Source organism: Danio rerio, chromosome 9, assembly GCF_052040795.2.
Source record: "Danio rerio strain M-AB ecotype USA chromosome 9, GRCz13ab, whole genome shotgun sequence".
Classification (NCBI taxonomy): domain Eukaryota; kingdom Metazoa; phylum Chordata; class Actinopteri; order Cypriniformes; family Danionidae; genus Danio; species Danio rerio.
The window spans coordinates 35,085,444-35,111,247 of NC_141029.1; the positions used below are offsets into that span (position 1 = coordinate 35,085,444).

Below are 25,804 nucleotides of genomic sequence, written 5' to 3' on the forward strand. Positions count from 1 at the left end.
AGTACACTGCTCGCTCAGTGAGATTATATGCAGACTCACAATTTGTGTCTTGTGTTCCCTCTTCTATTCGTGCTTTTTGATATGATTCATATTGGTGCACTATTTATTAACAATAACCAAATACTAAAATAGACTTATATATTACATTTTAATCCAATAAATCATAACCTTTTTGGCTGTATGTTATATGATGAGATATTTCCAGTTTCAAACATTTAAAGACACAGAGAATAGACAGTGGATGTAAAGAATACATTTTATTTTAAAAACATTTACTAAACATCCAAAAGGTGCACCATACTAATGAAATAAAAAAAACATTTAAACTAAAATATAACTAACGCAAGCAGAAATGTAACTGTGAGAAAATAGGGGAAAACTTTTATTCATTCATTTATTTTCTTGTCAGCTTAGTCCCTTTATTAATCTGGGGTCGCCACAGCTGAATGAACCGCCAACTTATCCAGCAAGTTTTTACGCAGCGGATGCTCCTCCAGCCACAACCCATCTCTGGGAAACATCCACACACACATTCACACACACACTCATACAATACGGACAATTCAGCCTACCCAATTCACCTGTACCACATGTCTTTGGACTATGGGGGAAACCGGAGCACCCGGAGGAAACCCACACGAAGGCAGGGAGAACATGCAGAAACGCCAACAGAGCCGAGGTTCGACCCAGCGACCTTCTTGCTGTGATGCGACAGCACTACCTACTGCGCCACTGCCTTGCCCTAGGGAAAACTTGATAAGGTATTATAGCCTACTGTACTATTCACTCTTTAGGTTATAAAAGAATGACAAAGAAAAGAAAGACATAAAACTGCGATTTTATCATCAATCAATCAATATGCATAATAATATGGTATATAACACAATATACAGTTGAAGTCAGAATTTTTAGCCTTTGAATTTTTCTTTTTTTATATATATATATATTCCCGAATTATGTTTAACAGAGCAAAGACATTTTCCCAGTATGTCTGATAATATTTTGTCTTCTGGGGAAAGTCTTATTGGTTTAATTTCGGCTAGAATAATAATAAAAAAAGAAACATTGTAAGGTCAGAATTATTAGCCCCATTAAGCTATATATTTTTTGATAGTCTACAGAACAAACCATCGTTATACAATAACTTGCCTAATTACCCTAACCTCCCTAGTTAACCTAATTAACCTAGTTAAGCCTTTAAATGTCACTTTAAGCTGTAGAAGTGTTTAGAAAAACATCTAGTCAAATACTATTTTCTGCCATCATGGCCAAGATAAAATAAATAAGTTATTACAAACGAGTTATTAAAATGATTGTTTAGAAATGTGTTGAAAAAATTCTTCTTAACAGAAAAAAATCTTAACTTAACAGAATTAATGTTTATCGATTAAATAAAATAACCAAAATACCCTGAAAATAAAACAGTGAAATAATGGGTTATGTATGAGAACTACTCATTGAAAAGAACAAGCAGCTTTAGCTTACTGGAAAAAATAAATAAATAATAAAATAGATGCAGTCCAATATGATAAATATTTATTTTAGCAAAAGAAAACAAATTCAATATATTTTGGTGTAAATCAATATATTCAGTGTAAATTCAGTGTATCGTTGCATAACCTTCATTGATACTATTATTAGTAATAGCAAAACTGAACTAACTAATATTGTTGTTGTTTATTATTATTATTTATTAGTAGTAGTATTATTACTATAAAAAGCATATTACTGCCAAAGCAATACCACATAAGTGAATAAATAGCGTAAATAAATGGATCAAGAGGGACCAAAATCAGTCACCTGGGGCCTCATGTATCAACGCTGCGTATGCACAAAAACTTTGCGTACGCCAGATTTCACGCTCACGTTTAGATTTACTAAGTATGAAATGAACGCGAACGCGGTTTTCCCAATCTAATCGGAGCGATCGACTGCACGCACATTGCTATAAAAGCACCATCTGAAGACGAATTTGCAAACATGAATCAGAAATATCTCCATTCAATAAATGTGCAAATAATATGTGATGCTCAAATCTGCTTAACATAATACTCACACTTATTAATGATTCCTACTTGTCTTCCTTGTGATGAAGAGTAGGCAAAATCTGATATGTAGTGGGGAAAAAAAGAAGAATGAGTTCATCAGATGCTGGATTGGAACCGAGTTCATGCTTTAACGTGTCAAAACATGTTGCCATGCGCTTTACGAGCTACGTTACTCACGCTGCTAAAGACACTACAAAATTTTACACCTTAATATCGGACCAATTATTTTTTAATTCACTCACAGTGCAATGTTCAGACCCAACTGCGTTTACCGCGTCAGCTAAGCAATTCCAATTTATTTATTCCGAAGGACAAACTTGCAAATACCACCGTTTTTCTCAGGTCCACCTCCGAAAGGAGCACCTCCAATTCACATTCTGTTCAAAGTTTCTCTTTTTGCTTGCTTTTGCCATTGCTTTTTTATTGGGTTTTGCCAAAGTAGAGTCATTAGCATATTCATACGGGGGAGGAGGCAGGGAGGGGTAGTTTCAAAACTCTCACTAAGGTAGTTTCAGTACTGTGACCCGGTCTAAAACCAGACTGAAATTTCTCAAATAAACTGTTTGTTTGGAGATGGTTTTGTAGTTGGCACACCACCACATGATCAAGGACTAGCCAACAATAGTAGACATCAGCGAAAAGTCACTGCCAGGTTTTTTAAGAAATGGAGTCATAGCAGCCATCTTCAGAACCGATGAAACAAACCCACTACTGAGGGAGGCATTAACAATGGCAGTGATGTGGGGCTCAAAAACAGACACAGAGTGCTTCAAGACAGTCGTAGGAAATTAATCGAGTATAAAGGTGGTAAAATTCATTGACAGTACAAGATGTATAATAAAATCAAAGTCAACCGTGTTTAAAGTTGAGAACGGAGGGAAACAACTCAACAGGGACAGAAGTATGATTACAGGCAATAGAGTTGAATATGTCATTCATTTTATCTGTAAAGAATTTAAGAAACTCGTTGCATCATTCAATAGGCGAGGGGTCTGAGTTACAAGAGAGTTTAATCAAATTGTTGACTGTACGAAATAGAACTCTGGAATTTAAACTATTACTACATATGGTTCTTGAATAACATTCCCTTTTTGCGGCTGTAAGAGCATCATAATAGTTATTTTGGTGCTGATAAAACTTAAGTCTATGCACCAGGAGACCAGATTTAATGTTCTTTCGCTCCAATTGCCTGCCAACAGCTTTCATTTATGAAGATCGTGTGTATACCACAGAGATGATCTTTAAATGTAACAACATGACTTCTCATGGAAGCAATGTCATCTAATATACACTTGAAAACAAGATTGTACTGATCGACAGATGAAATAACAGATAATCCACCAGTTATTTGCCTGAGTTGATCATGGTCAATTTTTCCAAGTTGCCAAAAGAAAATAGTGTGTTCTCTGACAATCTGTGTGGCGGGTAGAGTGAGATTGAAAGTGAGGAGTTTATGGTCACAAATCGAAACTTCAGCCCCTGCAAGTGGATTAATAATCACTCCTGAGGACCAAGTCCAGTGTGTGACCATGTTTGTGCATCGGAAAATAAACATGCTGAATGAAGTTTAGACAGTCTAAAATGTCCATTAAACATAAAGCATGGACACACTTCATATTGTCAACATGAAAATTCAGGTCACCAGTTAGAAGAATAGCAGAGCAGTGGGTGCTGGTGAGTGTCAACAACTCAGAATATTCGGTAAAAAAAAGTCAATATTAATTTTGGGTGAACGATAGATATTTAAAATCAGGACTGGGGATGGACCAGATATTTTAAACGTCAAACATTCAAAGGTGGGGAAGAATTAGGGCAGTGTTACTGCAGATACAGCCGATCGGAAAACAACAGCCAAGACTCCACCAGCCGGGGTGGCCGCTCAGGGTATTTATAGCCAGGTAAAGTACACATATTTAGATTAAGAAAGTCATTTGGCTGATGCTAAGTCTCACTAGGGCAAAGAAAGCTTATTGTCAACAATAAGATCACAAATCGAGGCAGCTTTGTTGTTTATAGAGCAAGCGTTTAAATGTGCAAACCTGACTGTCTTGAGGCGAACTCCCTTGACAGCTGGAGACTTCTGGAGACAAGCCAGATTTGCAGGACAACACCGTGATGGAAGACGATGATGATCCACACACCTGTAAAACCAGACCAGCATTAGTTGTACCAGCAGGGTGTAACGTTGTTTGGAGATTCCGGCGAGAGCCCCTGTGGTTGTATCTTGGGCGACGTAGAAGTCGTAGCGAGCGTAGAGTGGACAGCACATCAGTATCAGGAAACGAAGTGTGTTAAAAATTGTACAGTTCATTGGTAGAATAGATGATCATATTAAAATCCAGGGGACCAATAAAGGTTATGACAAGTGCTCCAATAAAATCTAAGATAAAAGCAATAAAAAGGTGCATAGCTGTGTGCTAGCAAAACAGATGCTAAACGGAGCGTAAGGAATACCTGGTGGCGAAGGCAGTAAAGTTCCACCTCTGATTAAAAGTCACGACACAGTCACGATAAAATATAAGTAAAATCACAGTCGCGAAAAGTAAGCGCTCAGTTTACAGGAGTGGTTTTTAGGAGCTGCATAATCTGCACATGACAAACGACAAGCAACAGACCGGAAGTAATTCATTTCCAATGAAGAGTAGTGGAGCTGCGTGGAGTTCCAATCATCTCCATATGTGGAAAATTTGGATTCGAATTGAGCTGCAGATTTGTTAAAATATTTGAACTCGTGCGACTAGACCAGAGATGGGCAAACTTGATCCTTGAGGGCCGGTGTCCCTGCAGAGTTTTGTTCCAACTCTAGTCAAACACCTGAACATGCTAATCAGTGTCTTTAAGATCACAAGAAATCTATAAGCAGGTGTGTTTGATTACGGTTGGAGCTAAACTGTGCAGGACACTGGCCCTCCAGGACCGAGTTTGCCCACCCCTGGACTAAACCGTATGCGTCCAGCCGACTGGATGTACTGTATTTCAGTATTGCCCAATAGGTCTGTGCGCATGAGATGAGAAATATAATTTCTGCATTATTTTCTGAATAATAAAAAGGTCTTTATTAAAAAACATTTCTATTCATAACTGAGTAATAAAAATATATGATTTTAATGTTGTCTCCATATTCCCTCCAACAGCAGTCTATGAGTTTCTAGTATTCGTTCATTCATCCATTCAATCGTGGTGAATGCACAAAGAATAAAGGCTGTTTTTGCACTTTATTTTGGACACCACGAGAATTAAGCTTCTCTCCCATGGTGCATGATACATTGAAAATTCTGTGCGACTGCCACAAGGGGGCGTACTCAAATCCAACAGTTGTGTTCAAATGTTGTGTACAGTGGATAGGCGGCTTTAGAGTTTGTGCAAGCGAAATTCTGTTGTCCGGTGCTGCGAAAAGTGGTAGGATTAAACAAGATTTTTAAACATTGTAAAAAGCGATTGGTCCATTTAAATTCTTGTCCAGAGAAGTCATGTTTTCATCTTCGATTGGTCTCAAGTAATCATGTGATGCAATTTTGCAGGTCAGAGTTCACCAACCTTTAACTTTTCAAAACAGTGAAACTGTTATGATCTTCGATTGGTCTTACACTATGGAGACCCGGAAGGGAGTGGGACATGATGGTTTCAAAAAAAACGAGGTGGGAGAAAAAAAAACAGAGTGATAGGAAAACATACTTTTTAAAAAATTTTCCACAAACACTCCCTGTTCACTTCATTCATGTCAACCCTTCCATTTTGACGAAATTATCTAATATACTACCATTCTATCCTTATTATCATTGTGTCAATAAGTGTTTTCCCATATTTCTGATATATTTTTAGTTATGAAAGCACGTTGAAATACAAAAATCTTCTGCCCGTCAATCATCACCCTTCCTATGCAACCTTTGAATCAGCGAATGCATGTATAAAGCAATGACTGACTGACGTGCTTTGTATGATGAACTAATCCCAGACCAGCTTCTATACACATCTCTGTTATCAAACAAGTGAAGAGCAGCAAATGAATCTCTGGTTTTGTTTTGTTTCATAACAGAGTTGTCACTTAAATGCACAGACCTTTTTATTTTTCCCCACCATTGCGTCTTGTATTACAAAATCTCATGAGGCTATTTCGCAGGTCAGAGTTCACAAAGCTTGCACTTTACAACGCAGCAAAATGAAAAACTTGTCGCTCAAACTTGTGTTTCTGTTCTGCTGCATTCGCATGCATATGAATAGAAGTCTATGGGGAGAAAAGTTCAGTGTGACTCAGTTTGCATTTATTCCTGCCAAAAATTTCCTTCACCTGTGTTGATTCTTAGTTCAATCTGTATCACCTGTATTAGTTAATCAGTGAGTGTATTTGAGTTCCTCAGCACCCTTTAGCTTTAATCTGGTCTGTCCTTGCTTCTTGTTCAGGTTTCTACAGTTATTTAGTCATTCAATGTTTGAATGTGTATGTAATTTATTAAATGTTTATTGTTCTTTTTATCTAGCATTTGTGCTCCATTTGTGAATGCAGGGCTGATTGAGCAAGTTCACAAGCTCTGAAACTTTATTGAAGACCTCTGTCTGCACACCAAAGTAATTTTTCGGCACCAAGAGCTTCTGAACCACTTTTATATACAAAGTATCTTTCTCTGCACCTTAATTTAGACACTGAACTTTTCTGTTTTATGTTCAGGTTCATGATGGTGATGCTGAGAAGTCTTCTGCTGTTTTTCTTCTTGTTCTGCATGGGCATTGCAGCAGGTAGTCAATATGTTAAAAAATTTTTTAATTCTTTTTAAATATTATACTTTTGTAGTTTTATTAAGGAAAAGTAAAGCATTTACTGTGATCATACAAACGGTTATAAATGACGTTAACTTTGCTGGGAGTCACAGTAACAGTGTATTTCTACTTTAAATGCAAAGAAAGGAGATGCCCACGTCAATGGAGAAGGTCTGGATCTCGATGCTTTAGGCTTTTCTCTACATCAGTGAACTGGGCCACAGCAGAGGTAATGTGTTTGACGCAACGCAAATTTTAAATGTATGATCTTAGCAAAATATGTCAACTTCACAATGATTATAAAAACAAAACGTCTATCTTCAGAAAAATTGTCAACGTCTTGGTGGGAATCTTGCCTCTGTGCTAAACGATGTGGAAAATGATTTTCTGCTGAGTCTGATACCCAACTCCAAACGTTTCTTTATTGGTGGCTATAATGTTGATGTAAGATTTTATTAACTTTGTCATATGAGTAGGTTTTTTTTTTTTTTTTTTAATTTACAATTTGTCAATTAAGTTTCCAATGTTTTAGTACAAGAGCTCTAAACCTCTTTACTCATTAGGAACAGAACTGGTTTTGGTCTGATGGATCTCCATTTGGTTATACAAACTGGTGCTCAGGAGAGCCTAACAACATGAATACGGAGCACTGCTTGGAGATTAACTGGACCGGTAAGACTTCTTAATGTCATATAAAATGACCTTAAGCATTTAGTCCAACCTACTTGACTTTATTTATTTTTATTTCTCCTAGCAAACCGTTGTTGGAACAACTTGCCTTGTTCAGTTGAACTAGGCTATATCTGTGCCAAGAACCTAAATGATTGCTCTTAATTTAAGTGTTCATCTTGTTCAATCACAAGGCTAAATATGCCAATTAAGATGCTGTTCTCATCACCTGCTTGAATCAATAAATCAAAGCAAATCATTGGTGTTTAATAGTCTTGGTGTGCTTTTTTTTTTTTTTTTTTTTTTTAATTTTGATTGCAGCTAAACATCATCAAAGGGGCTGTTACCTCAAGTGATACCAGGATCAAAATCTGTCCCAAATTCCTTGGTGTACTAATTTTTGCATAGAAATTCATATTCTATTCAGCTTAATTGCTTTTATTCTGGGTTTACCACAGTTCTGTATGAACTGCCAACTTATCTAGCACGTTTTACGCAGCGGATGTCCTTCCACCTGTAACCTGTCACTGGGAAACAGCCATACATTCTCTCATTCATACACTACAAACAAATTAGCTTACCCAATTCACCCATACCACATGTCTTTGGACTGTGGGGGAAAACTCATGTAAACAAGGAGAGAATATGCAATTTCCACACAACTGTCAACTGACCAAGGCTTGAACCAGCCACCTTCTTACTGTGAGGTGATTGTGCAGCTGTGATGTCCTGTTTATTTATATATATATATATATATATATATATATATATATATATATATATATATATATATATATATATATATATATATAATTATTAAATATGGATAGTTTATTCTTTGTCTTTTAAAATATTTTTGTTTCTGGATAAAAATATCTTTACACTAATATTTGACCCATCTAAATTTTAAAATTAAATATATATTATTTAGTTTACCTGATATTTTCTATTATAAAAGCTTCTGTTACCCTGCTTTTACCCCAAAATTTAATTTGCATCCCAAATCAGACAGGTATATCCTGTATCATCCTTGAGACAGACTGACTCACTCACTTGACATAGAGTAAAGTTTAAAAGCATAGCTCTTTCAAGAACTTCACTAAATCTTCACTACAGGAAACAATCTGAACACTAAGGTGAGTTTTGACAGTGACCTGCTAAATAGATGATCTACTCGAAGTAATATAGTATACTCTCTTTTGCATGTGCAGATTGTGAATACACCAACTTTTCCTGCTTATTCATTTTCAGGATCATCCTGGCAATGCTAATAAATCTGCTGCTTTTCATGTTCTCCATATGGAATGCATCAAGTAATTTGTTAGTAAGAAACCTTTTGACATTTTTGTAGCTTTATGAAGAGTAATGGCAAAATATTTTGAATATTCTGACTAATAATTGCATGATTAATGATTTAAATTATATAATAATAAAAATTATTATTATTATTATTAATGATTAAATGTATTTGCAACAAAATCACAAACCCTAAAAATAAGCCACATGAAATGGTCAAAATGTTGAATGTTACTATTGCCTTTATATACTGTGTGAAGGCTCATGTCCCTATGGATGGACAAATATGACGTGCATTTGTGCATAATAGAGTGGAAAATTATTTTCTGCTCAGTAAGATGCTGCCTTCATTGCTGGAATGGCGGTCATGATGGTGAACAAGTAGGTTTAAACTTGAGTTTCAAGACATTAAATGTCGTGCTCTTAACAAAAAAAAACAAAAAAAACATCTGAACTGTAAACATTGAATAAATATGTATGCATGTAATTTTTAGATTATAAGTAGACTGTTAGGTTGGAGTTAGAGCTAGTGTAGGTTGACATGTACTTGCAAAGTATCAAATAGTCGGTTAAATGTCTGTTGAAGGAGCAGTATCAACACATTAAGCAGACAGTCTACTAGTACTCAAATGAACCATCAAAATAAAGTGTTACCCAGGCATTATTTATTTACACACTAAAATGTGCTTTAATTAAATTGATAAAATTATTTTTCACTATATTTGTAAGTGTCACTACTGGGTCTCTGTACTTTTCACAATGCCTTTTTTTAAATATTAAACTATTCACCAGATTTTTATTTTTATAGACTTGTCAAATCCCCCATTCTCCTATTTATAAACTGTATTAAATTAAATGATGAAATTTTGTATTGGTTTACTCAACTGCAGATGTCACAGTTTTGGACTTTTTGTAGCATTTTCTGTTTTACCCAGTTTCCTGCCAAAAATTTCCTTCACGTGTGTCGATCCTTAGTTCAATCTGTATCACCTGTATTAGTTAATCAGTGAGTGTATTTGAGTTCCTCAGCACCCTTTAGCTTAAATCTGGTCTGACCTTACTTCAGGTTTCTCTAGTTATTTGGATTCCCAATGTCTGTATCTGTGATATATAATTTATTCCATGTTTATTGTTATTTTGTTTAATTTTTTATAGTGCTTGTGCTCCATTTCTGGATGCAGGGCTGACTGAGTAGTTTCACAAACTCCTCAAACCTCACTGAAGACCTCTGTCTGAACACCAAAGTAATTTTTAAGCACCAAGAGCTTCTGAATCACTTTTATTTACAAAGTATTTTCCTCTGCACCTTAATTTAGACACTGAACTTTTCTGTTTTATGTTCAGGTTCATGATGGTGATGCTGAGAAGTCTTCTGCTGTTTTTCTTGTTCTGCATGGGCATTGCAGCAGGTAGTCAATATGTTAATTTTTTTAAATTCTTTTTAAATATTATACTTTTGTAGTTTTATTAAGGAAAAGTAAAGCATTTACTGTGATCATACAAACGGTTATAAATGACGTTAACTTTGCTGGGAGTCACAGTAACAGTGTATTTCTACTTTAAATGCAAAGAAAGGAGATGCCCACGTCAATGGAGAAGGTCTGGATCTCGATGCTTTAGGCTTTTCTCTACATCAGTGAACTGGGCCACAGCAGAGGTAATGTGTTTGACGCAACACAAATTTTAAATGTATGATCTTAGCAAAATATGTCAACTTCAAAATGATTATAAAAACAAAATGTCTATCTTCAGAAAAACTGTCAACGTCTTGGTGGGAATCTTGCCTCTGTGCTAAACGATGTGGAAAATGATTTTCTGCTGAGTCTGATACCCAACTCCAAACGTTTCTTTATTGGTGGCTATAATGTTGATGTAAGATTTTATTAACTTTGTCATATGAGTAGGTTTTTTTTTTATTTTTTTTAATTTACAATTTGTCAATTAAGTTTCCAATGTTTTAGTACAAGAGCTCTAAACCTCTTTACTCATTAGGAACAGAACTGGTTTTGGTCTGATGGATCTCCATTTGGTTATACAAACTGGTGCTCAGGAGAGCCTAACAACATGAATACGGAGCACTGCTTGGAGATTAACTGGACCGGTAAGACTTCTTAATGTCATATAAAATGACCTTAAGCATTTAGTCCAACCTACTTGACTTTATTTATTTTTATTTCTCCTAGCAAACCGTTGTTGGAACAACTTGCCTTGTTCAGTTGAACTAGGCTATATCTGTGCCAAGAACCTAAATGATTGCTCTTAATTTAAGTGTTCATCTTGTTCAATCACAAGGCTAAATATGCCAATTAAGATACTGTTCTCATCACCTGCTTGAATCAATAAATCAAAGCAAATCATTGGTGTTTAATAGTCTTGGTGTGCTTTTTTTTTTTTTTTTTTTTTTTTTTTTGATTGCAGCTAAACATCACATGGGGCTCACAAAGGGGCTGTTACCTGAAGTGATACCAGGATCAAAATCTGTCCAATATTCCTTGGTGTACTTTTTTTTTTTTTTTTTGGTTTTTGCTTGCATAATTCATATTCTTTTCAGCTTGGTTGCTTTTATTCTGGGTTTACAAGAGTTCTGTGTGAACTGCCAACTTATCTAGCACATGTTTTATGTAGCAGATGTCCTTCTAGCTGCAACCCATCACCGGGAAACACATTCACACACTTGCACTACAAACAAATTAGCTTACCCAAACCACATGTCTTTGGACTGTGAGGGGAAAATTTGTGTGAACAAGGGGAAAACATGCAATCTCCACACAAATGTCAACTGACCAAGGTTCGAACCAGCCACCTTCTTACTGTCAGGTGATTGTGCTGCTGTAATGTCCTGTTTTAAAAATGAATTATTAAATATGGATAGTTTATTCTTTGTCCTTTAAAATATTTTTGTTTCTGGATAGAAATATTTTTACACTAATATTTGACCTATCTAAATTTATAAAATTAAATATATAATTCAGTTAACCTGATATTTTCTTTTATAAAAGCTTCTGTTACCCTGCTTTTACCCCAAAATTGAATTTGCAGAATAACTGGGTATATAACACAATATACAGCAGTAGTCATAATTATTAGTCTTTGAATTTTTTATTTTTTATTTTTTAAATATTCCTGAATGATGTTAAACAGAGCAAAGACATTTTCACAGTATGTCTGATAATAATTTTTTACTCTGCAGAAAGTCTTTGTTTTATTTCAGCTTGAATAAAAGCAGTTTAAAAAAAAACATTAAGGTGAAAATGATTGGCCCCTTTAAGCTGTATTTTTTTGATAGTCTACAGAACAAACTATTGTTATACAATAACTTGCCTAATTACCCTAACCTGCCTAGATAACCTAACTAACTTAGTCAAGCCTTTAAATGTCACTTTTAGCTGTATAGAAGTGTCTTGAAAATTATCTAGCAAAATAATATTTACTGTCATCATGGCTAAGATAAAGTAAATCAGTTAATAGAGATGAGTTATTAAAACTATTACATTTAGAAATGTGTTGAAAAAAAATACTTGAACAGAAATTGGGGGGGAAATAAACTGGGGAGCTAATAATTCAGGAGGGTTAATAATTCTGACTTCAACTGTAAATGTACTGTATAGGCCAAGATGAGAAATGCCCCTGTGGATGGAAAAATTCTGGCTCTCGATGCTTTAAGTTTTTCTCTGAGTCAGTTGACTGGATCACAGCAGAGGTAATGTGTTTGATACAACACTGAGATTTTAAATCACTTATTATTATGCAAACAATGTTTACTTTTGTGTTAACGATTTAAAACATTGCTTCAGATAAACTGTCAAAGTCTTGGAACGAATCTTGCTTCTATTCAAAACAAAGTGGAAAATGATTTTCTGCTGAGTCTGGTGCCTGATTCCACACGCTGCTGGATTGGTGGTCATGATGGTGAACAAGTAGGCATAAAGACTTATTTGTTTGTCAAGATTTAATGTGATGCTCTAAACATACTGTAGACATTCTAATAAAGATGATTGATTCACTGTATAAATGCATTCTTCACTCATTAGGAAGGACAGTGGCTGTGGACTGATGGATCTGTGTATAATTATACAAACTGGTGCCCTGGAGAGCCTAACAACAACAACGGGAAAGAAAACTGCTTGGAGATCAACTGGACTTGTGAGAGTGCAGTCTGTTTTTTTTTTTTTTTTTTTTTCAGTAACTTTTTACAGTTGTAGATGTTCATATAGTAACATGAAATACCCCATTTGTCCAAAAAGATACAAGTTTAACATTTGATTTTTTTTTCCCTTCTTTTCATCCTACAGCAAACCGCTGCTGGAACGATCAGCGCTGCTCAACCTCAATGGGCTGTTTGTGTGGTAAAAAACTATGAGGTTGAATGCAGGCATCTTGTTTCAATTACACTGATTGTCCTCCATTTACTTTTACCAACACCATCTTTACAAAAATGAAATTCTGAAATTAAACTTTACCTAAATATATTCTCAATACTTTTTCTGTAACACTCTCCGAATTAATAAAAGCAAAGCAAATAGTGTGTGTTGTGATGTTAAATTATAAATGTTTCAAAATATATTTGTTGTATAAGAATTGAGCGTGATTATCATATGTGTGTTATGTAAGGATGGTTAAATCTCTCCATATTATCAGAACCCAAGAGCTGTTAAGGAATTAGTTGAGGCAAGACCACAAGAACTGTCAAGCAATAAAACAACAAACTTTGTGAAGAAGATAAGCTAGTTCAACCGTCAGGATCACCCTTCATGAACCCCCTCTCTCTGACACTACACAGAATGTCTAAATTTGCAATATGGTGTATCTTGTGGATCTATAATTTTCCCTTTCATGTTTGGTATCACTTTATTTATTTATTGAAAAAGTTTAGGCCAAAAATAGGTTTCTTTTACCGGTCAAAAATGATTTTCCTTATAAGGCCCATAAGAAATTAGTAGAGAGTACATTTTTGTCTATAATTGATTTGGTGATCATTTATATATATGCAGCCACAGGTGCAGACTCAGACACATAACTATATTTTGTATGATTCCTTAGATTGGTTATCTATACATCAAAGGAGAAAATTATATTTGTACTTATTTACTTTAAAGGCTCTCTTAGGTGAACTACCATCCTATCTTTCTAATTTGCTAACACTTCACATAAATAACCAACACTCTAGATTTGGTTCCTGTATTCGTTTAACAGTCCCAAGGGTATTGTCAGAACCTTGCAAGCGTGCTTTTTCCTTTTATGCTTCTAGGGCATGGAATGACCTGTAAAATCAGTTTAATCTTGATACACTTCCGACTCTAAATTCCTTTAAACATGTTCTATACAACATCTTAAAGGATACTTGTAATTGTTTTTTATCTGATCTGACCTTTTTCTGAATGGTGATTTTACAATTTTGTGGTATTATATTTTTAAATTTTTATGTGAAACTTCATGTGCTGTCTGCCATCTTGACCAGGTCTCACTGGAAGAAGAAACAGTTCTGTCCCAATGTGATCTCCTTGCTATATAAAGGAAATAATAATAATAATAATAATTTTCAATGTGTCTATGTGATGGTAAAATGGTCTTAAATTTACAGTAGCCACTTGTATCTGTTGATCTTGCCAAATGCTCCACTCCAGGGAAAATAATCTTCGTGTCATCAAATCAAGACCAGACAAGTGTCTTTGTGAAGCTTTTATTGTCTTGAATTTATGGTTGTTTGTTCTGAGTTAGGTATAGTAGTGTCTGGATGGTTTAATGACAATAGTTGTATAAGACTCAAAACTTTACTTAGATATTCTGATACTCTTATGCTTGCAAAACCCACTATAAGCAATGAGAAGAAACATAAGAAATGCTTTCAACTGAGTTCGAACAGGTCAAGGACAACTTACTGAAATGTCAGTTTCTGCTCACCATAAAGGCAGAAATGGTCCAGATGACACTTCTTACCAAATATTACAATCGAAAATCTGAGAGCGTTATCATCAGAGGAAAATATTCTTTGCCAACTAGGTGCTATGACCTTAGAGGACAATACACATGGAAGGCTGCCTGAATGCTGGTGTAATAAAAGAAACTTTTTGCTATGTATTTACTCACAGGGATTTCTTCTTTGTGTTAACAGATATCTTCAAGTATCAAACATTGATTGCTTAAAACATTAAAGATGCGCCTGTATTTAAGGCTAGAATACTGTATAAAAGGCTGGAGCATAGAGACAAGCAGCTCGCTTAACTGACTTCTTTATATTAAATATATACAGTTGAAGTCAGAATTATTAGCCCCATTTTAATTTTTTCTTCTTTTTTAAATCTTTCCCAAATGATGTTTAACAGAGCAAGGACATTTTCACAGTATGTCTGATAATATATTTTCTTCTGGAAAAAGTCTTATTTGTTTTATTTTGGCAAGAATAAAAGCATTTTTTTAAAAACATTTTGGGACAAAATTATTAGCCCCTTTAAGCTAATTTTTTTTCGATAGTATATATATATATATTAGCCCCTTTATTCTCAACAGAGGATAAAGTAAAGGGTTTTGTTATTGGGATTGTTTTTATCCTTCCCGTTCACTGGATTTACTTTATAAATTTATAAATAAGTGTATTTTATTAATTTTATTGAGTGGACATTGGCTTCATTTCCAAAATCCATCAAAATACCTTGTTTGGTAAGATATGAATCTAATTTATTCCTTAAGTGAAGTTTTTAAACTAATTTCGAGAGGAGCACATGATATAATTGACAGCAGCTGGCCACCTATCTACACTCATTAGTTAGCCAATCAGATCTATCCTAACCCACTATAAGTAGCCTAGCTAGACATTACTCCCTTATCTTCGTTTTCCGAAGAAACCCCCCATCCACCCCTTTCTCCTCCTTTTCTCCTTTACAAAAAGGGGAGCTCTCGAGAACCACCTGATCTCGTACTCCCCTCACATGCTCTATGGACCTGGCGGGAGCCCTGGGCTCAACTATCTCCGAGCTCAGGGTTCTCTCCCGGGACAGCATTCCAAACCTGCTTACAGCTGTCAAGCAATATCTAAATGTGAACTCTTGAAACATTACAAAAAATGGTTCTAACAAAACTCTAGCTAAGAAATATAGGAGCACACCGCACCAGTTTAAAGACATTTCAGATCATACAAAATAAAGAAGTAATTTTAACAGACTAATGTCATTTTGTGTTAGAAAATAAATAAAAATAAATTCCTAATTATAACCTATACAAATGAATAGATAAAACAAATGAATTATGGTTTGTCAATATTATATATAACGTTAGTCAGTGTAAACAGTGTGGACAATAGTGTATATACATCAGCACAAACACGTCGCTCACTCAGGTGTCTGTTTAATGTTGTCATTTGCTGATCTGCAACACTTCTATGTCAGACATTTACTAATCATCTTTAATAATCAACTACAGTTTACTGTACACTAACGTTAGCTCAACACGTGTAATTTAACTCAGTGGGGCGTCTCTTTGCTTTCCAATAGACCCATTACCAACCTACGTCACACTTGACATCACACTTGATGTCACACGGGTCCCCGGTTGCAAAATAAAAGACAGGCTGCAATAGTAAAAATGTCATCTTGTGCGGTAGGATGCCAAATTAGAAAGTCCAAAAATAGAAAACGCATCTTTTACCATACACCACACTGCTTTAATGCTAACTGCAGACGTCTTTGGCTAAAAGGGAGCTGAATGAAGTGACGACCTAATTAGAAATGCTTGAATCTGCAGTTCTCATGTTATATCAGGTAAGTTCACGCTATGCTAAATCATACACATCACTTGTTTTTGATTGCAGAAATGATTTCAGCAAAAACAGTTACATATGATTAATTAAACTGCTGACATTGAATGCTAAGAAATGTGAAAGTGTAAGTTATTAAGGTAAACTTGGTTCTCTTTCAAACATTCGCTCGGTATCTCACTATGGGAAACGCCTCAGGCGTGACAGACTGTGGAAGCACCAATTACACCACGTCCGTCTGAGGACGGACAAATCACAGCTCGCGATTAGGAGCCCACCCTCTCCTTTATAATCCGCTGTGATTCCTCGAATCGGCATTCTAGCACTATTCCTCGTGAAGACTTTCCTTAAGCACCCAGGCTGCGCTGCTCTGTTCACAAACGTACCGTCAAGGCTAACGTTGCCGAATGCAGCTCAGTCATCTGAATCTGTCGTGGGTTCTTTGCTCGTTACGGAGTATTTTTTACTGCTTTTACTTGCAGCAACTGATATAGCTAACACGTTAAGGCGAGCTAACTCTGATTTTGACTCACCATGTCTAAAGTCACGGTGGAGAAGGGGAAGGAGACCTCTTCGCGCTCCTGCCCGTCAGCGTGCGGATTTATGATCTCGGGCCGGGATTCACATCCGATGTGCATCGCATGTATGGGTGTGAAGCACGCCCAGGCCTCGTTGGCGAACACCGAAAGCTGCGTGCACTGCCAGGCAATGCCGATGAGGATTTTGGAGAGAAGGCTTCGAGTGGCGGCATCTCCCAAGGACGATCCGGTTCTCTCTGCCGCTCCGTCGTCAGCTAATGACGCCAAATCCTCTCCTCCGCGGGATCTTGCTTCGTGGGGGGACATCATGGAGGTAGAATCCCCCGAGTATGAGCCGCTGTTCGACCAGCAGCTACTGGCGGGCGGGGATGAGATGGAAGGGGAGGAGGATGATGAGACACTAGCCCGTCTCCTCCGAGATGAGCCGGACGATGAGGAGGAGGATGTCATCCGCCCTTCTTCCCACGCATCCAGGCCGACTAGTGCGCAAAAGCGGTGAGGTGGCGTCGACCGTGGTAGATTGCGACCTCACAGAGGTTTGCAAACGTGCTGCCGCCAAGCTCGGCGTGGCGTGGCCTGTGACTCCTGGTCATCCAGGAGTTAAACGGGATGTGTATGACGGGAAAAGGCTCGCTCCCCGCGCTCCCCCAGCAAAACAACTACTTCCCGCTCTCCCAGATTGCATCACGGAGATGAAGCGGTCATGGGATAAACCCTTTACCAACCGCGTGCCCGTCAAGGGTTACTCGTCGCTCGACGTGAGCGAGATGGAGGGGCTAGGGCTCTCTAACCCTCCAGTGGTCGAGCAGACGGTGGCTCTTCACCTGCATCCAAACAGGTGGGCTGCTGTTTCCTCGGCCACACCGTCCCTCCCTGGTAAAATGGAACACTTCACTGCTTCCATGTATCAGAAGATATATAAATCTTCGGCGCTAACAGTGAGGGCTTTGAACGTCACTTCATTGCTGACGGCCTATCAAGCTGAATTATTGGAGGAGCTGGGCACGCAGCTGGACGCCGGCAATCCAAACCCGGCAGTCTGGGAAGAGATCTGCAACATTACAGACCTCAATCCGCACACCTCACGTGGGGCGGTGCAAAGCTCCAGCCGTACCATGGCTCTTGCCGTTGCGGGTGAGCGATCGCTGTGGCTAAATCTCTTCAGTATCGGGGACAGGGAAAAATTGGATTATCTCGACGCTCCCGTAGACTCGAGTGGGTTATTCGGTCAGTCGGTCGGGTCGATGAGGCAGAGATGCGACCTTAAAAAGAGGGACGAGGAGACTTTTGACCTCTGCTTGCCTCGTAAAAATACATCACGCCCTCCTGTTCCTGCTACTCGGCCCACTCCTCCGACGCAGGGCAGAAAATTTGTTAGTGCGTCCAGACCGCCTAAACCCCACAGCACAGAGCAGATGGCTCGCCCCCCTGCTGCTCCAAACGCTAAGCCATGGGGAAAGCAGTCATTCGCGGCAGCGGCTGCAAAGTCTAGATCCGCTAACCCCTCCGCCAAAAAAATAGGGACTCCTAGGACGCCATGTTTGGAGAGGAGAGACGGGCAGCACCTAGGGTTTTCTGCCATAGCTTCTCCACAGTCCGCCGCGTTTGTTTCACCACCCGCAAAAATGCAGAGGAGGAGGAATTTGGGTGGAGAAATGGTTCAGAGTTGTGTTCAGGCCAGTTCAGCTTCCCCTCAACACACAATGTTCCCTGGATTGCCGACGGCAGTTCCACAAGTTCATGTGCGGAGCATTCGGCCACCATGCGGTCTGCCGAGTTCAGGCACACGTTCGCAAGTGTCTTGTCACAAAGCACTTCATTCCCTGTGTTCATGGCAAATAAAAAATCCCCTGTCGCATCCAGGCTCAATGCCGAGGGCGCAGAAAGCCAAAAACAAAATAAAAACACAGAGAAAAGCGAAAGCTCAAAGCCGAGAAACGGGCCAGTCTCCGAGCCAAACCGTTCCTGGCCAAATTTCTCTCTGGCCACAAGAGGGCGCCAGAGATTCCACCAGTGGGGCCGGTTTGGCAGCAGCCTCTGTCTCTTCACCCGGAGGCCTGGATAGAGTGTTCTCTGCACCCGTGGGTCCTCGCAACTGTAACCAGGGGTGCTGGAAAAAACCCCTCCTTTCAATGGGGTTATAGCATCTGTGGCAAACGAGGATTTGGCTCAGGTGCTGGAGGCAGAGATATCCTCCCTCATGGAGAAGGGAGCTATAAGACGAGTTCCAGTGGAGGAAACTCAGACGGGTTTTTACTCACGTTACTTTCTAATCCCAAAGAAAGATGGGAGTCTGCGCCCAATACTGGACCTGCGTGCTTTAAACAAGCACTTAAGGAAGTACAAATTCAAGATGCTCACAGTAGGAGCTCTCACTCGTTCGATCCGCCGGGGCGATTGGTTCGCCTCGATCGATCTCAAGGATGCTTACTTTCATATAAGCATCTATCCAGCACACAGGAAATATCTCAGGTTTTCTTTTCAGAACGAAGTGTTCGAATTTGTTACTCTTCCATTCGGGCTCAGTCTAGCTACGTGGGTGTTCAGCAGATGCATGGAAGCAGCGCTGTCTCCGCTGAGACACAAGGGTCTGCGCATATCCTCTTATCTGGACGATTATCTGATATGCGCTCGCACACTCGAGCGCGCGGAGCGGGATGGAGAGACTCTTTTGTCTCATCTCACAAGGCTGGGATTCAGAATCAACAACGCCAAAAGCCAGCTGATTCCGTCCCAGGAGATAGAGTATCTGGGCCTGCGCCTAGACTCGGTAACTTACCCCGCCATGCTTTCGGAGAGAAGGATTACGGCGTTCGGTCTATGCCTGACCCATTTTCGCAAAGGAAACCTGGTCTCGTTCAGAACCTGTCTCTGTCTGATGGGCATGATGGCTTCATCTCTGTCTGTGATCCCACTGGGGTTATTAAAGATGAGAGATTTTCAGCGTTGGATTACCGCAAAGCACCTGTGCCCGCTCAGGCACCTTGCGCGCAAGGTACGGATATCCACGGAGTGTGTGATGGCTCTCCACCACTGGAAAAACCCCTGCATATTCCGATCAGGGGCTCCGCTGGGGAGTGTGTCTCTGAGAAAAGTCGTCACTACGGACGCATCCCTAACGGGATGGGGAGCCGTATTTCAGGGCAGATCGGTAAACGTCGTTGGACACACCGACTGCGCGAGCTTCACATAAACATGCTGAAGCTGATGGCAGTTTTTCTGGCTTTAAAACATTTTCTTCCATTCTTGAAGGGTTTTCATGTTTTAGTCAGGACGGACAACACAACGGTGGTGGCGTACATCAACTGCCAAGGGGGAACGCGATCGTTGCAGCTGCACAATCTACCGCGCAAGCTGATTGTCTGGCGCGCCGCTCACTTGAGCTCACTGCGCGCGACGCACGTCCCGGGAGTCAGAAATGTGGGGGCGGATTTTCTGTCGAGGGGCAACCCGACGTACGGAGAATGGGTTCTCCACCCGCAGGTGGTAAATCAAATTTGGGAGATGTACGGCAAGGCTGCCGTAGATCTCTTCACCTCGCGGGCACACGCAAAATGTCCGCTGTATTTCTCTCTCGAGGACGAGGATGCGCCGTTGGGTGTGGATGCGCTGGCGCACCCGTGGCCAAACGTGCTGCTGTATGCATTCCCACCGTTAAGTCTAATTTCTCCCACCCTGGACAGAGTAAGAGAAAGCGGGTTGTCTCTCCTTCTAATAGCCCCCCGTTGGTGTGGTTGGCAGAGATCGCCGAAGTTCTGCAAGGAGAGCCCTGGCCGCTCCTGCTGCGACGGGACCTGCTGTCACAAGCGGGGGCACAGATATTTCACCCTCACCCAGAACAAATCAACCTTTGGGTCTGGCCCGTGAAGGGTTAAATCTAAATGCTCTCGGGCTTCCACGGGAGGTCATAAGCACTATCCAGAGCGCTAGGGCTCCTTCAACGCGCTCACTGTATGACCTGAAATGGCGTGTGTTTGAGGACTGGTGCACTAGTGAAGGGCTTATCCCCTTCCAGTGCTCGGCGAGGGATATTCTCTGCTTTTTACAAAGCTTACTGGATAATGGGAGAGTGTTCTCTACCATTAAAGTTTACCTGGCCGCTATTTCCGCTTGCCATGTAGGGTTCGAAGGGGTTTCAGTTGTACGGCACCCCCTTATATGTCGTTTTATGAAAGGAGTGAAGCGCGTGAGACCAGCGGTGAAACGGCTGGTCCCGTCATGGGATCTGTCTCTCGTTCTGGACGCTTTAACTCGGGCCCCATTCGAATCTCTGGAGGATATTCCTATTAAGCTCATATCACTGAAGACGGCCTTACTACTCGCTCTAGTCTCAGCTAAGCGAGTGAGCGAGCTGCATGCTTTGTCGGTGCATCAAGTGTGCATGGACTTTATCCGGGATGATGACAGGGTTACACTGCTACCAAACCCGGCATTCGTTCCCAAGGTCAGTGATTCGGCTTATAACTGTTCTGCTATTGAGTTGCATGCCTTTCATCCCCCTCCGCATTTGTCAGCGGAGGAGAGAAAGTTACACACTTTGTGTCCCTTACGGGCGTTACGCCTCTACGTGAACAGGACTCGATCGTTTAGGAGAAGCGATCAGTTATTTGTGTCATGGGTCACTCGCCGTAAGGGTGAGGCTGTTTCATCTCAACGGCTCTCGCACTGGATAGTGGAGGCGATCGAACTGGCCTATACATCTAGGGGTCTTCGTTCCCCAGAGGGTTTAAGAGCTCATTCTTCAAGAGGTATCGGTACCTCATGGGCTTTGTTCAGAGGGATTTCGGTAAGAGATATTTGTAAAGCGGCAAGTTGGTCTTCCACGCATACATTTCTCAGGTTTTACCGCCTTGACGTCACCGCGCCTTCATTGGCTCACGCGATTCTTAATGTGTGTCCCTTATAAGCTTGAAAGGTTGTCTTTCTACCGATTCTGTCCGGGGGCTTCGGAAAGCATGCGTTACGGGAGTGGTATATATCATTCCCATAGTGAGACACCGAGCGAATGTTTGAAAGAGAACGCTAGGTTACTTGCGTAACCCCGGTTCTCTGAGAACAGAGCGAGGTATCTCACCAGACTTCCCTTCATGCATTACACTCAAGAAGAGCATGCTTCGAATGCCGATTCGGGGAATCACAGCGGATTATAAAGTAGAGGGTGGGCTCCTAATCGCGAGCTGTGATTTGTCCGTCCTCAGACGGACGTGGTGTAATTGGTGCTTCCACAGTCTGTCACGCCTGAGGCGTTTCCCATAGTGAGATACCTCGCTCTGTTCTCAGAGAACCGGGGTTACGCAAGTAACCTAGCGTTTTATATTCACACATTCATTCAGTGACAACTTGTGACACACTCCCTATATTGTTTACCACGGCACTTTGAATATTCGGTCTGAAATAACCTGCAAATGTGACTTGAAAACAACATTAACACTGTTTATTTGACTGTGAACAATGTTGTACATTGATAGTCATTGGCTGCTAATATGATTTCGCTATTTAGAGTTTGCAAATAATGCTTTTATGAAATTATATTATTAAGGAGAAAGTCCGAATGTGTGAACATAAAACCAACCTCTATGTGTAAGTTCACATACCCTGCTGTACAGGTGCAGTTCACTGTCAGAATGCAGTTGTTTTGCTTGTTGATGATTGCTAATCCTTGTACAGCTCCGTCTGCTCTCTTTGTCTTTGGCTAGGCAGAATATTGGTTTTTAGCTTTACATAGTGTTAAATCTGGTCATCATGGATCATTATTTCTTGCACATGACTACACAGAACAACATTGTAGGCATCCATAGACTTGCAGACCTTTAATTTCTCTCTTGTAAAATCATTTGGAGTTTTAATGAGATTGTATTTTGGGGCTGGATGCTTGGTCATTTTGTCTTATTCAATATCCATTGGGAGAGTGCTATTGCAAATGGACCTGTCAGATGAACGCCACTCAATATAACGTTAATTATGCTGAATTACTGTGCTTATCACTGGGTGACAAGCTGTTGTATTACGATGAAAGCGTTATGTAAATAATAAATATAATATGTAATCAATATAACTTATTTCTAAGACAACAACAAACTCTGTACAGCATGTCATTCTCTTGCTGTAAATGCTAGCGCTCTCAGATTCTTCCATAGGCTTTTCGAAGATTGCAAATAATAAGCTCTGTGTTCAAACACTGTTCATAACACTTACACATTTAATCCTCTCACGAAAATACAACTTTGAGCACTTTTGGATCTTAAATGCAAACGCAAGAACTGAAAATCTAACATTAGGCTATAAACGGACTACAGTGCCCTTGGGGCGCTCGCATGTGGCGTCAGCACCACACTCCTACAGATAACTTTTGATGCTTATGTTTAGAATAAATGTCGATGACAAAGAGTTAATCTCTCAGTTTATTATATTATAATGCACACTATATATTGTAAACAAATAAATACGCAAAAACACATAGACCTACAATCTTTTTTAATTGTTTTTACGTAGGAAATACAGCTGTTTTGCTTTGCTGTTGTTCTAATGTATAAATATGCCTACACATAGTATTATCACAAGACATTTCAATAAGTGTATCGCTCGCGTGCATACAACCAGCTTACCTTAACAGATGACAGGAATGTGTGAGGAACAAGTCTTTTAAATGCCTCCAAGTTCCATCATGGACACAGAACATTCAAAACTTGTTTTTTGTCACAAAGTTCAGCAAAAAGCTGCCCATACAGTCACATATGCTATACCTTTTAAGGAGGAGTGTAAATATTGCAGTTATGACAGAATTAAATGTGTTTAGATGAAGAAAAATACGACGGAAACTCACTTGATCACGTTAAAATGACAGTTAATATGCATGTATTTTTACACATTTCTTCACACGTTTGCATTACTGAAAGAAGGAAAGAGACAGGCTGCACTGTTAAGCAGTATCTTCATAATATCGTTAAATTTAATGATCAACAAATTAGTCTGTCTCGACAGCCTTTACAAGTGAAGGCATTGTCTACAAACAATATGAATTCCCAATTAGAAAAACAGAACAAACTTTAAAATAAAATTCATGACAAATACACAGACAAATCCAAATGCCCAACACAAGCGAGCTACGCTCCAGACCAGATCAGCTCGATGACGTATAATGCCTCCGACACCACCTGTAGTCCTATTTAGCAACTTGATATCAACCGTCATTTTAAAGAAGCATAACCGATTTAAAAAATGAAGAGTGTGTTGTAACTGCTGTGTTTCATGTCGTAGAACAAAACGTGAAAGTATATTGAGTTTGTGTTAGCCACGAACCTTAAGCGATTTTACTGAAACTCCATTCAAAAAACCCATTGACTTTGGGATGAGGGAATCGGAACTGCTAAAATGGTAACTCGCTTCCGGGTTTTTGCATACAAATTGTCGTCATAGTTCCTCCACTCTATAACTTACGTTTCAAAGTGTCCACGTTCCATTTTTCCTCCATATTATGACGTATCCTCTTCTCCTGCTTCTTCTCCATGCCGATTGCTTTCCCATGGCCTCCTGGGATATATAAGTAACCATATGAGAACACGGCATCCGGGCATTTCTCGCCTACACTTTTTATGATTACTCAAGTTTCAAACGTACTTCTTTCTTCACGTACTGTATTCTCCCTTTATGTTGTAGGTGAGTATGCACATATCTAGGCAAATTGATTATACATACAGCCAAATCTCAGGAGGATTAAAGTAATTTTCGCCTACTCTTTTTTGAACATTGGAAATTTAAACATAGCCTACTCTTTTTCCATACCCAACAGAAGAGAAGTACTTGGTTTGAAACACAGTCTATGTTTATGTTAGTGTTTCTGCTTTATCCAGTTTGCATTTATTCTGAGAGGGGTCTGGATGCAGACCTGGGGTCCGTTCTTCGTACTTCGCTTAAATGATCTAAGATGATTTGGCAGATCCTGGATCTTTTAATCTTGATAACTGATCTCTCGCTAATTTGGTTCTTCAAACAAGTTCACGAATCAGATTAGAATGTCTGGATAAACTGATCTGAGATCGCTGCGTGTGTTATGAAGGACAGATCTATCGATCCTCGAAATCATGATCAGCAATGCAACGATTGGCTGACGGCATAGCAGCGTAATGACATCATCTGATTAATATTCAATTATCCATGTGAGCAAAATTACATCAAATTAGCAGTAAATGGTTTGTTAAATATGACACGCAAGAACTTTCCACATTTGTTGTGAGCTGCAGGCTTTACACTTTCATTTGTCAAGACAAGAGTATTCATCATGTATTTCAATGCAAATCAATGCATTTAGTTCTACATTTAGAAAAGATTTTCTTTATTAATGTAGCCGTTTTTTAATCGGTGTATAAAGAATAACTGGTTGTTTACAAAAGCATTTTGATATTGGTAAAGGTGTCTGCAACTTTTGTGAAGCATCAAATCACTGGCATATTAACTATCAAAACATGTTTATGACTGCATAAATGTATTATTGCTTAAAAAAAAAATCACATATTGTGCATTTCTATTATACACAATTTGTTCTAAAGCGATCTAAAAAGTTCATTTCAATAAGTTTTCTCTTTGCACCAGATGGCAGTCTTTGTACTTTCATTTCGAGGGTGCAGATTGCATACGTTTTATTAATATGTATAACTTTATTTATTTTATTAATGACTATAACTTTATATATATATTTAAAAATTATGTATTATTTTCCCAAGTGTATATAACTACTACTGTAAGAAAAT

The 25,804-nt window shown here is 39.1% G+C and overlaps 3 protein-coding genes and 1 long non-coding RNA gene across 8 annotated transcripts; 3 read left to right on the forward strand and 1 right to left on the reverse strand.

Annotated features, from left to right (window-relative positions):
* Nucleotides 1-243: 243 nt before the first annotated feature.
* LOC141376158 (uncharacterized) lies at nt 244-25,084 on the reverse strand. Its single transcript, XR_015499662.1, has 3 exons — nt 24,675-25,084; nt 24,495-24,587; nt 244-4,189 (listed from the first exon to the last, which is right to left on the reverse strand). It is a non-coding gene; the product is annotated as an uncharacterized LOC141376158 (long non-coding RNA).
* Nucleotides 6,421-7,737, forward strand: si:ch211-125e6.12. Of its 2 annotated transcripts, NM_001109829.1 has the most exon segments (7): nt 6,421-6,449; nt 6,527-6,614; nt 6,715-6,782; nt 6,947-7,032; nt 7,128-7,247; nt 7,367-7,475; nt 7,558-7,731. In NM_001109829.1, coding segments are annotated over 5 exon segments (459 nt in total). In that variant the 5' UTR covers nt 6,421-6,449; nt 6,527-6,614; nt 6,715-6,718; the 3' UTR covers nt 7,638-7,731.
* si:ch211-125e6.13 lies at nt 9,812-11,136 on the forward strand. 4 transcript variants are annotated; one of them, XM_087266828.1, is made up of 7 exons: nt 9,812-9,861; nt 9,950-10,012; nt 10,113-10,177; nt 10,310-10,425; nt 10,521-10,640; nt 10,761-10,869; nt 10,952-11,136. In XM_087266828.1, exons 3-7 carry the CDS (start codon nt 10,117-10,119, stop codon nt 11,029-11,031), a joined length of 486 nt encoding a protein of 161 aa, XP_087122954.1. In that variant the 5' UTR covers nt 9,812-9,861; nt 9,950-10,012; nt 10,113-10,116; the 3' UTR covers nt 11,032-11,136. The 4 variants fall into 4 exon arrangements, with proteins under 4 accessions (XP_087122954.1, XP_087122955.1, NP_001153806.1 ...); XM_087266829.1 differs by having other exon boundaries at nt 10,340-10,425; NM_001160334.1 differs by having other exon boundaries at nt 9,812-9,834; nt 9,924-10,012; nt 10,340-10,425; nt 10,952-11,131.
* si:ch211-125e6.14 lies at nt 11,186-13,293 on the forward strand. Its single transcript, XM_087268126.1, has 4 exons — nt 11,186-12,468; nt 12,563-12,685; nt 12,800-12,911; nt 13,061-13,293. Exons 1-4 carry the CDS (start codon nt 12,364-12,366, stop codon nt 13,126-13,128), a joined length of 408 nt encoding a protein of 135 aa, XP_087124252.1. The 5' UTR covers nt 11,186-12,363; the 3' UTR covers nt 13,129-13,293.
* Nucleotides 25,085-25,804: the final 720 nt, after the last annotated feature.

Bases quoted from the DNA above. Each gene is read 5' to 3' on its own strand.
- si:ch211-125e6.12 (XM_087265786.1), top strand. From the start codon at position 6,719: ATGATGGTGATGCTGAGAAGTCTTCTGCTGTTTTTCTTCTTGTTCTGC. The intron at 7,248-7,366 runs GTAAGATTTTAT...TTTACTCATTAG, and splicing joins TTGGTGGCTATAATGTTGAT to GAACAGAACTGGTTTTGGTC. The intron at 7,476-7,557 runs GTAAGACTTCTT...TATTTCTCCTAG, and splicing joins CTTGGAGATTAACTGGACCG to CAAACCGTTGTTGGAACAAC.
- si:ch211-125e6.13 (XM_087266828.1), top strand. From the start codon at position 10,117: ATGATGGTGATGCTGAGAAGTCTTCTGCTGTTTTTCTTGTTCTGCATG. The intron at 10,178-10,309 runs GTAGTCAATATG...TGGGAGTCACAG, and splicing joins CTGCATGGGCATTGCAGCAG to TAACAGTGTATTTCTACTTT. The intron at 10,641-10,760 runs GTAAGATTTTAT...TTTACTCATTAG, and splicing joins TTGGTGGCTATAATGTTGAT to GAACAGAACTGGTTTTGGTC.
- si:ch211-125e6.14 (XM_087268126.1), top strand. From the start codon at position 12,364: ATGTACTGTATAGGCCAAGATGAGAAATGCCCCTGTGGATGGAAAAAT. The intron at 12,469-12,562 runs GTAATGTGTTTG...ACATTGCTTCAG, and splicing joins TTGACTGGATCACAGCAGAG to ATAAACTGTCAAAGTCTTGG. The intron at 12,686-12,799 runs GTAGGCATAAAG...TTCACTCATTAG, and splicing joins GTGGTCATGATGGTGAACAA to GAAGGACAGTGGCTGTGGAC.